Source organism: Solenopsis invicta, chromosome 4 (assembly GCF_016802725.1).
Source record: "Solenopsis invicta isolate M01_SB chromosome 4, UNIL_Sinv_3.0, whole genome shotgun sequence".
NCBI lineage: Eukaryota > Metazoa > Arthropoda > Insecta > Hymenoptera > Formicidae > Solenopsis > Solenopsis invicta.
The window spans coordinates 19,589,432-19,603,952 of NC_052667.1; the positions used below are offsets into that span (position 1 = coordinate 19,589,432).

The 14,521-nt window shown below is 31.4% G+C and overlaps 1 protein-coding gene across 3 annotated transcripts; it reads right to left on the reverse strand.

The window, feature by feature from the left end:
• Window positions 1-161: 161 nt before the first annotated feature.
• LOC105199195 lies at window positions 162-10,586 on the reverse strand. Of its 3 annotated transcripts, XM_039447987.1 has the most exons (6): window positions 8,406-10,586; window positions 6,750-8,309; window positions 4,573-5,159; window positions 3,931-4,100; window positions 3,543-3,732; window positions 162-1,228 (listed from the first exon to the last, which is right to left on the reverse strand). In XM_039447987.1, the coding sequence occupies exons 3-6, from the start codon at window positions 5,143-5,145 to the stop codon at window positions 1,037-1,039; spliced, it is 1,125 nt and encodes a 374-aa protein (XP_039303921.1). In that variant the 5' UTR covers window positions 5,146-5,159; window positions 6,750-8,309; window positions 8,406-10,586; the 3' UTR covers window positions 162-1,036. The 3 variants fall into 3 exon arrangements, with proteins under 3 accessions (XP_039303921.1, XP_011164471.1, XP_039303920.1); XM_011166169.3 differs by lacking the exon at window positions 6,750-8,309 and having other exon boundaries at window positions 10,272-10,586; XM_039447986.1 differs by having other exon boundaries at window positions 6,750-10,586.
• Window positions 10,587-14,521: the final 3,935 nt, after the last annotated feature.

A 14,521-nucleotide genomic window follows, 5' to 3' on the forward strand; every position in this document is an offset into this window, starting at 1 on the left:
TTATTACATAATTTTATAATATATATTATTGTAATAATAATACATATTATAATTTTATAATATATATATATAATTGTTAATACGATTTTATATCCATTACAATTATATCTATGTTAAACGGATCTTAAATAATTGATAACTAAAAAAAAATAACTCAGAAATTAGGTTAACCTCTCATCCATATATGTATTTTTACCATATTGTTGTACAATCTCGCAAATTAAAGCTTGAACTTAAAATTTTTGCTAAATGTAAGAATGCGATCTATACACATCTAAATGCTTTTCCATGTAAATTATGGGATACGTACATGCAAATTTTTTTGCTCGATCTCGCACTTGCATCAATTTCTTTAAAAAGCTGAAGAACTAATCAAGGTGTCTAATATATCTCTCAAGGTAAAAAGAAAATACAAGAGTATGCACCCTATCTCACACAAATAGGTAATTACGCGCTCAAACTCTAATCTTCTTTCACACTTTAAATATATCGAAGTTCCAATAAATTCTTCTCAAAACTGCTACTGTATCTAAATAACATGCTTCTCTCTATATTTCACATAATGAAAAAATACTGAAGATTTTATAGTTATTGCACGCAGATAAAAAAATGAGATTCCTTCCTTTACTTATAACAGATAAGAATCTTTTTAATCTAACCACGGATATTCTAACATATATGCCGGATAAAAGTGCGTGACACTGTCTGTCATGATATTCTCTAAAAATAGTTTATACACACATTAACAATGCAAGTGTGAAAAAGTGATTCTACCAGTAAACTCAATTGCTATCTCGCAATTGAAGAAAAAACAAACTAAAAGGTATTTGTGAAAACTTGTTAACGCATTGTAATGTGGTTACGGTGTTAATATTTTCGACGTTATTAATGTCTGCGTATTTAGTAAAAAAGAAAAATAACAGTATTTTGTCTACATTATTAAAACAAAGTCACTTCTTATTTTTAGCGTTATGGTTGAATTACCAACGACGAATTGGTAATGCGTTTCGATATAAAGTCAAATTTGCAACGCTACTTAAAAGCTAAATCGATCATTAAGAGTTCGCCCCGTAACGCCGAGATTTCCTGACAGACTGTACATGACTTCACTAAAGCTGCGATCGTCGACATCCCCACTGGAGTCGGAAGCAGCCGTGTTGCGTGTCCGCGAACGCGATCGTGATCTTGATCTCGAACGCTGTCGACCGAATAATGGTCCTCGGCCAATCTGGAATTTCAATAAAATCATCGTTTGAAAAAAAGATTGAATATTTTAATTCTTTAAAGCAACGTCTCATATATATATATATATATATATATATATATATATATATATATATATATATATATATATATATATATATGACACTTTTTAAAATAAAAAAAATTATTTCTTTCTCATTCTGATGCAACTTTATATCTAGTAGGATTTTGAATTATTGAATCTGAAGTCAAAATTTCAAAATACAATAGTTGATTTAATATAGCGGCTCAAAGTCTTAATAAATTTTGGTTTTGTGTAAAATGTACTGTAGTAAAAAAATTCCGATAAGCGTGATATATTGAAATTTGGTATACGAGAATTTTTGAATTCGCTGATTTTGAATCAAAATTTATAAATTTTTTAAATACAAGACGACGGACTAAAATCGTAAAGTCATATATTTTATTAATTTTTGTGTTTTTGTTTATTCTTGCAACTATATGTATTCGCAAGTTAATTTCTCCACACACGCACGTACACACACCCACACACATACAATATGTATATATTCATAATCAGTGACATCAAAAACTCCTATATACCAAGTTTCAGGAAATTCTCATGTGACAAAATGATTTAAAAAATTAAGAATGTATCATCCATATAGTAATTTACAAGTTCTCTCAAACTGTGATGCTTGTAAGCATCAAAATTATTAAATTAATTAGTGATTTAATTTTTTATATTACATTTTTAGTTCTACTTGATAGCTGCGTCCAGCAAATATGCGGCGCGCAGTTCGAGGGAATTTGTAAATGTATATAAATTCACCTAAAAATTGATTATTGAGCAAGATACACTTTCGACGGGTACAATGATTCTTGTAATTTAAATGTATTAATATATTTTCATAATTTATTTGTATCTCCTATTATTTTTATAATGTTATATAATTCAATTTAAAAAATGATAATTTTAATTTTGGAAAAGTACGTATTCATAATGATACAAAGTTTTATTGCGATGCGGATATTAGTCGTTTTGTAAATAAATGAAACTTATTCAATTTTAAGCATAAACGACCATTTTAGCAAGTAGTAATAAAATGTTTTTATTTGACAGAAGTTTTCCAACGTTATACAGACACATACATGTTTCGGTTTCATTTAGCTTTCGCCAGTATTTTTGTTTGTAACACTAATTTTTTGAAATTTTTTTCAAAAAATTATTTATTTTTAAATTGAAGAACAAATATCCCTCAATTTATGATGGAGTTACGTTCCAAGATTTCAATCATAAATCAAATTGATTATAAGTTGGATAGCATTTATATTTCACGTAAATAAAACATTATATATGCAAAATAATGATTTCATTATTAAAAATGATTAGAAGCTTTATTTAAGAAATAACAAAACAAAATTGTTTAACGATTATAATTTTAAATACAATACTTGCTATTATCAAATTAATACTTAACTTAAACAGATTAACTTTAATAAATGATTAAAAAACAAAACCATTTTTTTCTTAAAAATGTAACTTTTAATATAATATTTAGTATATTTTAATGTAGTAACAAAATTAATATTTAATTTGGATCATTTGATTAACAAGTGCTTAATCAACTTCGTTATAATTTACTAGTTAGTTTAGTTAATTTTTAGTCAACAAATTGTCGGTCATAAATCCAAAAATCCGCAAATCAAGATAGTTATAAGTAAAAGTACCTGTATTATAATAATACATACTGTAAATAAATTATAAAAATATATTGTTAAATAAAAATATGTAATTCACACAACTATTTTATATGTATATGTTTCATATATGTAATATTCATTTTTATACATGAAAAGTACAAATATTGAAATAATTCCATTACAAATTTCAATACAATTCTAATTACAAAAACTTTGCAAAGACTATATGAGTGATGCATCTTTAAAATAAAAGGAAAGAGAAAATAAAGTCATTACATTAGTCGCTGAAAAATCATTAATAAATGGCCCTTTAAAAAATCATTAAAACAATAAGACTTCAAAATAATAAATTGTAAATTGTTATTTTTCAAATATATTTTTTTACAGATTTAGTCATTTTTGCTATAATTACTGGAAATTATACATAATTATCAATGATTTTGAAAAATTTAATAAATTTTTTATGATTTTCATCTATCACATTTGTTAAAATTATTGATAATTATATAAAATCATGTTTTTTTACTTGAAAATGTAATTATATTGTTTTTATTTACTTATTAACTGGTTCAATTTTTCATCTGTTTATTGTGTGGAACAGTCCTGACATTTTAGGTAAAAGTGAAAATTCATACCATATTTAAAGCCTGTGCGCTTTGCCTGTACGGTGATCGTCCCCTGGGCATTTGTCGCGGACTGGTAATAGTCGCAGGTTGTCGGCTCTGCGCGAGAGTGAGTGGTCGCTGACGCGTGGCAGTAGGTACGTATTCGCTTCCCAGCGTGCACATGAAATTGACGTTCGAAGTAGGGACCAATCGGGCGGAGCTGCAATGCATTATATTTTAATCATTCCGTCTTTCACGGAAGAAAAACGAGTTCCGTTTTTTTTTGCATCAAATAAAGCTATACATAAATTTGCATATAAATAAGAGATCGATTTCTTTACAATATATGATAAAAAATACGAGAGAATAGTTAGCTTAACGAATTAATTTGATGCGAATGTAACAAAATATCATCTACTTCATTCGTAGTAATTTCTGTTCATATTGTGCCCGTCTCTGTGCACGAGCGATCTGGTCAGATCGCAATCCACCGGTTGTGAAGCGACGTTGCGACGTTAGTATCTGTTGTCTTCCCAAAGTTCTTGATTGCATCGAGAGTAGATTGCTCTTCTGGCTGGCCTGTGCCATCTGCGATAGTTCATATGTGCATCATTAGTATTTAACAAATTATTTTTATATGTAGAATGTTGTTTGTGTGCGTGCGTGTGTAATGTGTGTGCGTTTTACTGTAAATTTAATTAATTTAGCAATTATGTATAATTACTGGCAATCACACGAATACCAATAATTTTAGTAATTTAATAAATTAAATAAAAATAAAACTTATTAAATTTACCAAATTAATAGTAATTGTGTATAATTTCTAGTAATTATGCATAATTCCCAAATAAAAATTTCATAATTACAAAAAATTATACATAAGAATCAATAATTTTGATAAATTTAGTGAGTGTGATAAATTAAATAAAAATAATAAAAAATGTATTAAATTATTTATATAATCCAAGAATTTAAAATTGATAACTTTATATAATATCCAGTAACCATGTATAATTGGCAAATTAATTAAATTTGCAGTAAGTTAAAGTATTCGACTCACTCTGAATTGATTCTGCAAGTTCAGTCTCTGATTCTGTCTCTGCAACAGCAGCTGCTTCGCTCGTTTCACGCGATTTCGATAGGCAATCTGAGCGGGGCTCTGGTACCCTAGGCGATTGTGCACAGAATTTGGATCTCGCAGATTGGGTAGGCTGCTCGTACGCTTCAGCGGGTTCTTATTATTCGTAAAGAAACCGCCCTGATTGAACGTCAGATTCGTGCGACTGCGACTGCGAGTCAGGCCGAATCTGTTGCCTCTGCCGCGGCGTACATTAAATACGCCTCCTCTTGCATTGTTCGCCTTCTGATTCAGGCTTAGGTTGCTGCGAGATCTCACAAGATTGCTATTTTTCCTGAAGCGATTCCGAGCGAAGCCCCCGCGAACGTTGCTCGCAGTATTTGCGTTACGTTGCCAAGTTTGCTGCTGCTGTTTCTTCATGGTGGCACCGACATTGCGCTTGATTCTCGCACCTCTTCCTCTAAATCCACCGCGGCCTCGCATAGCACCGCGATTACGCTTTGCGCCACTGCCGGTCTTTCCGTTGATTGCCGCATTCTTTTTCTTTTTCTCCATCTTTATGATTTCATCTTAAAAGGAAGAAAAGGCGCGTCATTTATTGAGCGATACGACACGGCAAAGCGTGTACGATGTTGGGATCTATGAAATTTTTTTTTAAGTCGAAACATTCAGGGCTAGATCTTGGCATTGATTCCAGCACGAGTGCGACTTCTCAAGTATTTATCGTTTAGAACATAGATCGTTTCGGCATGTATCCCACTGGAGAAGTTGCTGAGAAGAAATATATCGTATTCGTAATCCCAAAAAGATCTTTGTTTGCAGACATTCCTGTAAACACTATATGGAATGTAATCCTTGTGAATGTATCCTTATATAGCGGCATACATTTTTCAGAAGGTTATAATAAAACTGAACGTCGACAAGTTCTGACCGTTAAATTAAAAGATAATTATTTCCGAAATTATTTTAATTTCTATAAAATCATAATGTAAGAGTTAACAAGTTAAATCTCAAGAACGCTAATTTCAGGGTTGGGTAGCAACTAATTAAAAAGCTAAAAGTTATAGCATCAAGTTAAACTTTTAACTCAGTTTATTTCAAATAAGTCAATTTTTAACTTCAACTAGTTCTTTTTAAACCACAAACTTCAACTTACCAATTTTGCCTCTAATCGAAAATTTACTCATGCAAAAGAAAAATTTCTAAAAAAGAAAAATACATTCTCATATAAGCATTTCTTCCATATAAACCTAATTTACAAATAAAATAATTTATTTGATGATTGATAATTGTTTTGTTGGAGTAATCTAATTTAAAAAATGGTATTCTAATTTAATATAAATACATGTAATGCTTTTCAAAACTTTTAATGTAAATATTTTATAAGTCACAAACTTCAGTTTAATTTAAAAAATATGAATTTACCCAACTTATTAAAAAGTTAAATAATCATTTTTAATTTAGTTTTTTAATTTTTAACATGAAATAAATTAATTCTTAACTATAATTAGTAATTTTAAAAACACAAATTTTAACTTACTAATTCCCCCCCCCCCCAAGTAAAAAATTTATTTATATAAAATAAAAATATTTCGATATAAAAAACTATAATTCTTGTTATTTTTTAATATAAATTTAATTTAAAAATAATTTATTTTACAATCTATATTGTAATATTTCATTCCTGTAATTTTGTTTTGTAATTTAGAATCTAATTTTTAAAAATTATGACATCTAAAATCTAATATATTTTTCAAAATTAACTTCTAATTTTATTTAATCTGAACACAACTTTTAATGTAACTAAATTAATATCATAAGCTACTAGCTTTAATTTAATTTAATTTACCCAACCCTGACTAATTTACGTCAAAAAGTTACAAAATATGTCAATTTTTCTAATACAACACAATAATTTAATAAGAAATAAAATGTTATAACTAAAAACAAAATCAAATGTTTGATCTTTATCTGCTTTCAAAATATACTTGATAAGCAATATAATTTATTGCATTTTGATTTTTGTTAATTTCTATTTGTCATTCGTCGCTTCGATCACTTGAAAAAAGTGTGCAATTAAGGAAAGAACACTAGCGGTCCCTGTTTCTACTGCGATGTTGCTTCTCAGGGATTTTTACATTGCGCTTCTTGTGAATTACTTTCTATTTTGTCCTCTTCATCCTATTTTTACAAGACATTCTTACGAGTCGAACCGATCAATGATCTTCTTGTGATGAGACCTTCCATTCAATTGTTACCTCTCAACATTATATTTTCAGAAGGTTTTCAAGAAGTCCGTATGAGTAACTGCCATGTCGATCGATACAAACAAGTGACATATAAATATATTTCTGGGATTGCTTGCGAATATCAAAAATAGGATCTCTCGTAACATTATTGAAACCAGCTTGCCTATCAGAGTACCTGCATTTTCAGAGATTGCTAGTAAATATATTAATGCATTGTTGGTAAAATAAATTGCTTTGGAGTAGCAGCCCATGAATCGAGAAGATAATATTTAATTCATGTTTAGGTCCCCAAATCAAAAGTGTTTCGCTCATACTCGCTGGAGCAATAGAAGCGAAACAAAGACAAGTTTAATCTCAACGTTTCGCTGGTTACTTCTCCTATTACATAAGTTTAATGATAACGTTGCGCCGGCACGCTATCGCAGGAAAGATTCTGGTTTCCAATGCTCAATGTGCTTGCTCGGCAAGTAAGAATCGGCTGCGAGGCAGTGGATAAAAATACAGAGTTGCGCAAGCCTCGAATTGCGCCTGTGAAAACCCACGTGAAGAGACAGCGTGATTTTTTTTCGTGAGGGATGAGTCACGACTCGGCTTGGCACAGATTCTAGAGTTGTTGCGAGATGCGGGTTCATCCGTATTGAAGCTAGGCTACGTTGCTTGTTGATGCTCCATTAATTTCTTTCAAGACAATTTCTGATGAAAATTTTAGTTAGGAAGATTAGCGGTGCGTATAACGATAAATTGCATAATCTTCATCTTTATCATCTTTTTTCAAGGCTCCATAAATTTCTAACTCGCCAAAGTACCATAAATGCTTGACAAGTACCAGGTTTTTTTAAGAGCTGAAATCCAATGTACATCCAAAATATAACAATAGATTGTGATTGCAGCAGCATGATTTTCACGATGTAAACTTCGCTTCGATTTTTTCGTAATTAGATCGTCGTGAGTTATTTCGTTGTCGCGACAATCTGTCGTTGAAAGTCAAAGAATCGCGATTTCCCAGGATGTTCAAAAATCGTATTCCATGATGTACAATATTTTTCAATCAAAAAGGAAATCAACCAGGCATAATATACAATAATTGTGACGAACTTGAAGTTTCATTTGTGTAATTAAGAAGCATTGTTGATGCGGATACAGCCGTGTAGAGATTTATCGTGAGTCAATTCAAATGCAGAACGATTCCAAGCGTGAGAAATTCCTGGCACGTGCTCTCAATTTCGTTTCTTGGTATTTCAACAGTTTCTTGTCGCGATAGGAGATATTCCTCTCTTCATAGACGTTCTTCTTCTTGCGATAGGAATTAAAGAATGACGAACGCAATTGCGATCGCGAGATAAAATTGTTTAAGACGGATGGAACATGGTTCTTTGTATAAGATTCTAGAACAGCTTCGCATTATAATAATAAAGCATTTCCTGTATTCATCAATACATCCTGTATATATACTCCATATTTTCTGGATACCTGAGACAAGCAATTATGCGATTATAGAATATGATTATTTAAGACAAACAGAATGATACTTTGTATAATATTCTGGTATCAAGCCTCAAATTTTACCTCAGTGTTTTAATTATTTTTCTGGATATTGATGCACTTAATGCTTTCTAGATATTGGTTTCTCTTTGTGGGATTCAATTGTAGAAATATATAACAGGAGACGAACATAAAACAATGTGACATCCCAGTTTCAATGTTTCTAGTAAGTTGATGTGCTCATTTCCTGGATGTCTGAGACAAGCAATTAAAATTAGGGGATAAATTTGAAGCGAATAAAATGGTGAATAAACTTGGTACAAAGTCTCAGATTGTTTTCTGGTTGCTTTATTAAATATTGATCCATCTATTTTGTGAATATTAATCTCTTCATGAAGCAACCAATTATAATTGTTTGGAATAAAATTATTAAGAGGCAAATATAAAATGTTCTGTGTAATATTCTGGTGCAAATTTTCGAATCATCTTGGCATTTCCTTGATATTGATGCATTTACTTGAGACAAATACAAGACAATGTCATATGCTTCATTTGTGTTTCCTGGATATCGATGTACTTACAATTTCCTTGACATTAACTTTTTCCTGAGGCAAGCAATCCTGATCGTGGAATAGAAATTATTTAAAGCGAACATAATTCTGATAAAAATATGTTGGCACAAATTGTATCTTGATGTTTTAATTACATTTTCTAACTGTTGCAGTATCTATGCTTTTCTGGACACTGGTTTCTTCCCAAGGTAATTAATCACGATCATGGAATAATTACTTGAGACAAATATAAGACTTCTGTGTAACATAAATGAATTCTTCAGTCATATCCTGGTGCTTTGTGTTTCCCAGATGTTGATGTACTTGTAATTTCTTGGATATTAGCTTCTTTCTGAGGCATGCAATCCTGATTGCAAAATAGAAATTATTTAAGGCGAACACGAAACAACTCTTTATAAGAATCTGTTGGCATGAATCATATCTTGGTGCTTTGATCACGTTTCCTAGATGTTGCTGCACCTGCAATTTCCTAGATATCAGTTTTCTCCTAAGGCAAGCAATCCCGATCATGGAATAAAAGTTATTTGAGGCAAACATGAAATAAAGCTTTGCACAAAAACCTGGAGGCATGAATTATCCTATCATCCTTTGCTACTCTGATCAAATTTTCCATATCAATTTACTCTTAAACTCTTTCTAATGGCTAAACAAATTGCGAACAATCACAATCATAGAATTTTCACTTCAAATAAGAAGTTTCCATTGAGAAGTTTCATGCTTTATTTAATTTCTTCTCTTTCTTGGCCAAAAGAGTAATCAACATACAATTACATGATAAAACTTCGAGAATTCCTTTTTCTGAATTTCTTCTTCTTATTTTCCATTAGATTTTAGATTATCTAATCACGTTGAGAATTGTAGTACCATGGTTTCAATAACCAGACTTCATGGGGCCCAAAGTAAAGTCGCATTGTTAGTATAGGAGTAATGACTTCCACTAAATTTTCGAGCAACAGTACCAGCAGGACTCGAGAAAAAAAAGAGTTCGCCTAGGTGAAAGCTCAAACAAACGTAGAGAAAAATCTCCCCTTCCTGAAGAACGCTTTAGAATGTTTCCTGCCTCAACGAAAATTCGGCGTTTCCGATCGGGGGAAGGTTATCCCATCATCATACCAGGTCCCCGACGTCGTTCCTGATGCACTTCATCTTAGAGAAAACCGGTGGAGAGGTAAGAAAGCGTTGTCCGTACGTTAAAGGAAAAAACAAATGCAGGTACTCTATAGAGACGCATGTAAGCGCGCGCGCGCGCGCGCGCACACACGTACGTAATGTACGCCGGCGCCATTTTGCGATGAATCCGTCGTCCAACGCGGAGGGCCATGGGCTCACCCGGGGTTACTGGCAAAATCGTTAGATTGTTGGGACTCTGGCGACTTACCGAGCGACATGTTCACTTTAGCGTCAATCTCTGACATTTTTTGTGCTCTCTCGCTCTCTTTGTCTCTGTATCTTTCTTTCTCGCTCTTTCTTTTTCTTTATCTTCGGAAGCTCGTCCGTGAGCAATCGGCAATGTGACGAACACGCAAGACGATACACGTAGAATTCAATGGTGTTGAGACGATACACGATAAAACAAGAGATCACGAGAGACAGCCAAAAACTGAACTGAAGTGATCGCAACTATCGCAAGCTGCACTGACTGCACAATGCTGCATAAGCAGCACAAGTAGCACAACCACAGAACATATATAAAGAGAAGCGAAAGCTCCACATTAAATGAAGGAGTTGATCGCCGCGCTACTAGTGGCTTGACTTATAACGTTTTTGACTGCAGTGGATTTTAATCCAGGTTCGTCGCCGGACCGTCCGTTCTAATTGGACAATTCAGGAAAATGGCGACAAACCTGGGTTAAGATCATTGAACTATACTCTAACTGTAGAGACCCTATATCAGAGTCTGGACAAGACGCGATTTGGGCAAAATCGCACGAGAGAGAAAGAGATACACCTCTCTCTCAAACTTATTCTTGACGTGTCTAACCTCAACTTAAACGCGAAATCACGTGACACGTAAAACTATTGTTGTTGTGTGTTCTTCATTGAACTATACTCTAACTGGAATGAGCACTGCCATATAATGTCCGTAAGCGGAAAACGTGATAGAAATAGCATGATGCGAGGGGCCACCTCTCTTTTTCTAAGCGTTCTCTGCGCATGCGTCAGCATTTACCTTACATTAGGTTTGTTCGAGTTGCTTGAAATCCCCAAAAATTTTTGCACTCGAGATGAGATAAATATATATTCGACCGTGAGAAAGAGAGAGACGACGAAGAAATTAATTCAAAAAGGGCAGCAACACGAACAGACCTATTCCTACTCAAAAGTTAAATTTCTTCTTTGTTTTCATGTTGATACAACATGTAACGGAATTCGTGGAAACGAGGAAGAAATTAACTTTTACTTAAAAAGTTACTTAAATACTTAAAAAAATATAATACAATTTTACTTTTTGTTTTATTTATGTATGTCGCTCAAGTCGCTCGTTTATCTATTCTCATGTGCCGGTACAGTAAAACTTTCTAACGTGACTGTACACTCAAGGATTTTGATTTTGTCCATGGGGAAATTTTCCAAACTGAGAAGTCGCTATCTTTCTACATATTTACAGTTCATGATTAACGTAACGACCAATAAGCTCTAGTCGTTTCATTAATCATAAACTGCGAGTATGTAGAAAGTGGTGACATCTCAATTTGGAAAATTTCCCTATGGACAGAATCAAAGTCTTTAGAGGTGTTTACGATAACTAATCGGATCTCGGATTGGATTGAACAATGGTACTCAACGTAAGTATAGAAAATTTCCCTAGGCTAATCGGATTGACGATTGCTGTCTCAAATGTAATCCGATTGATGACGAAAGCGTGGAGACCGAGAAGCATGCTTGAAAAGTCTCTTTATTTTTTTAAATAATAACACAAAAAATCAAAGATTGAGTTACAAAGAATGATTTGAATTTAGATTTATTGTAATTTTTTTTGTCTAAACACTGGATTTCGTTTAAATTTCTGTTTGTAAAAATTAATTAATCTATTCTAAAGTTTGTGGTTATATCGGAAACAAATCAAAATTAATAAAACAATTATTAATTATTAGGTACACCCAAGGACTTTGATTCTGTCCATGGGGAAATTTTCCAAACTGAGAAGTCACCACTTTCTACATACTCGCAGTTCATGATTAATGAAACAACTAGAGCTTATTGGTTGTTACGTTAATCATAAACTGTAAGTATGTAGAAAGATAGCGACTTTTCAGTTTGAAAAATTTCCCCATGGACAGAATCAAAGTCCTTCGGTGTACATATTAAAGCATATAATATTTCAAGCATATCATATAGAATTCCTGTTTATTATAAACTTATTAAACATAACTTTGAAATTATTCAACTACATTATACATTAATCAATATTAATTTATATGTTAAAAATCAATAATGTTTCTAAAAATGTTCTTTTTATTCTTTTCCAGATCGTAAATAAACTTCAATTCCATGAATAAATAAAAATTACTGGAAAATGGATTTATATGAAGAGGGCATTATTGAACAATATCAATTTGTGCTAACTTAAAATTTGTAAAATCTACTTTTCTTTATTAGTTGTTTATTAGAGAGTAATAATATAAAAATGTAATATACACATCATATATGCATACAATTATTTTAATTTTATTTATGTATATTCCGTTCTTATATTATTACTTTCTAATGAACAACTAACAAAGAATAGCAGATTTTACAAATTTTAAGTTAGCACAAATTGATAATGTTCAATAATGCCCTTTTCATGTCAATCCATTTTCCAGTAATTTTTATTTATTCTTGGAGTTGAAGTTTATTTACGATCTGGAAAAGAATAAAAAGAACATTTTTAGAAACATTATTGATTTTTAACATATAAATTAATATTGATTAATGTATAATGTAGTTGAATAATTTCAAAGTTATTTTTACTGAGTTTATAATAAACAGGAATTCTATATGATATGCTTGAAATATTATATGCTTTAATATGTACCTAATAATTAATAATTGTTTTATTAATTTTGATTTGTTTCCGATATAACCACAAACTTTAGAATAGATTAATTAATTTTTACAAACAGAAATTTAAACGAAATCCAGTGTTTAGACAAAAAAATTACAATAAATCTAAATTCAAATCATTCTTTTTAACTTTATCTTTGATTTTTTGTGTTATTATTTAAAAAAATAAAGAGAATTTTCAAGCATGCTTCTCGGTCTCCACGCTTTCGTCATCAATCGGATTACATTTGAGACAGCAATCGTCAATCCGATTAGCCTAGGGAAATTTTCTATACCTACGTTGAGTACCATTGTTCAATCCAATCCGAGATCCGATTAGTTATCGTAAACACCCTAGGTATACAGTCGTGAGCTAAAAGGTTGCAACACATTTTCTTCGATGGTTTTTGGAATGTAGACTTGCTCATTGATCGGCGAACGTAATTGGTTGGATCCACAGGTAAGAACCAATTATGTTCGCCGTTTGATGAGCAAGTCTACATTTCAAAAACAATCGAAGAAAATGTGTTGCAACCTTTTAGTGCCCATTCCAGTTAGAATATAGTTCAATGGTTAAGGGCCACTTTCACCAACGCCGATTAACTTAATCGCTGATTAATCTATCGAAATTGACCAATCGTATTTGTCGTTAAGTAAAAACAACAAATGCGATTGGTCAATTCCGATAGACTAATCAGCGATTAAGTTAATCGGCGTTGGTGAAAGTGGCCCTAAGATCCACTGCAGTCGAAAACGCTATAACATTTTCACAAAGTCTAAAAATAGATTTTTAGTTGTATTGATTAAAATTATACTTAAAGAGCCTCGCACATAAAATTCATAACATAATGGCTGTGTTCCGTTTTTACTGGCAGTACTGAAAATTTATAGTTCACGTCACATATACTATACATTTTCAGTACTGGCAGTTAATATCGGAACACAGCCAATATAAGCACAACATAAGACCGATGGGCCAATGAGCATAAAGTCGCCATATTGATTTACATAAGATTTCCATTGGTCCAGAGGCCTTATACTACGCTTATACTGTTATGCATTTATGTGCGAGGCCCTTAAGGGTCTAAGATGTTTAAAAGATAGTAAAATTTTTTTACAAAATATTTGAAAAATATTTTTATGTCCCTTAGATTCTGTTAAAAAATATTCAAAAATATTTTGGAAATATTTTATGCATATATAGTGGAATATAATCAAAAATATTTATAAAATCTTTTAATAATATTACTTCAAAAAATTTGTTTAAAAATCAATAAGAATATTTTACTAAATACTTTTTACTAAATACTTGAAATATTTTTCTGTGTACTAGAATTTGTCAAAAAAACATTTTCAAAAATATTAAATTTACATAAAACTGCTAAAATTCTTTTTTAATCTGCTGTTCAATTTTAAAAACTCGTTTTTAAAAAAATATTTGTGTTAAAATAAAACGAAAATTATATAATGCTACGCCTTTTATTCCATTCTGAGATTTTTTTTACTTACGAGATACAAAATTTCCGTGTCCACCTAGCGGCAGTACCACGTAATACTAGAAAATCTAAATTATTTTAGTTAATATTTTTAAAATTTTGGAAC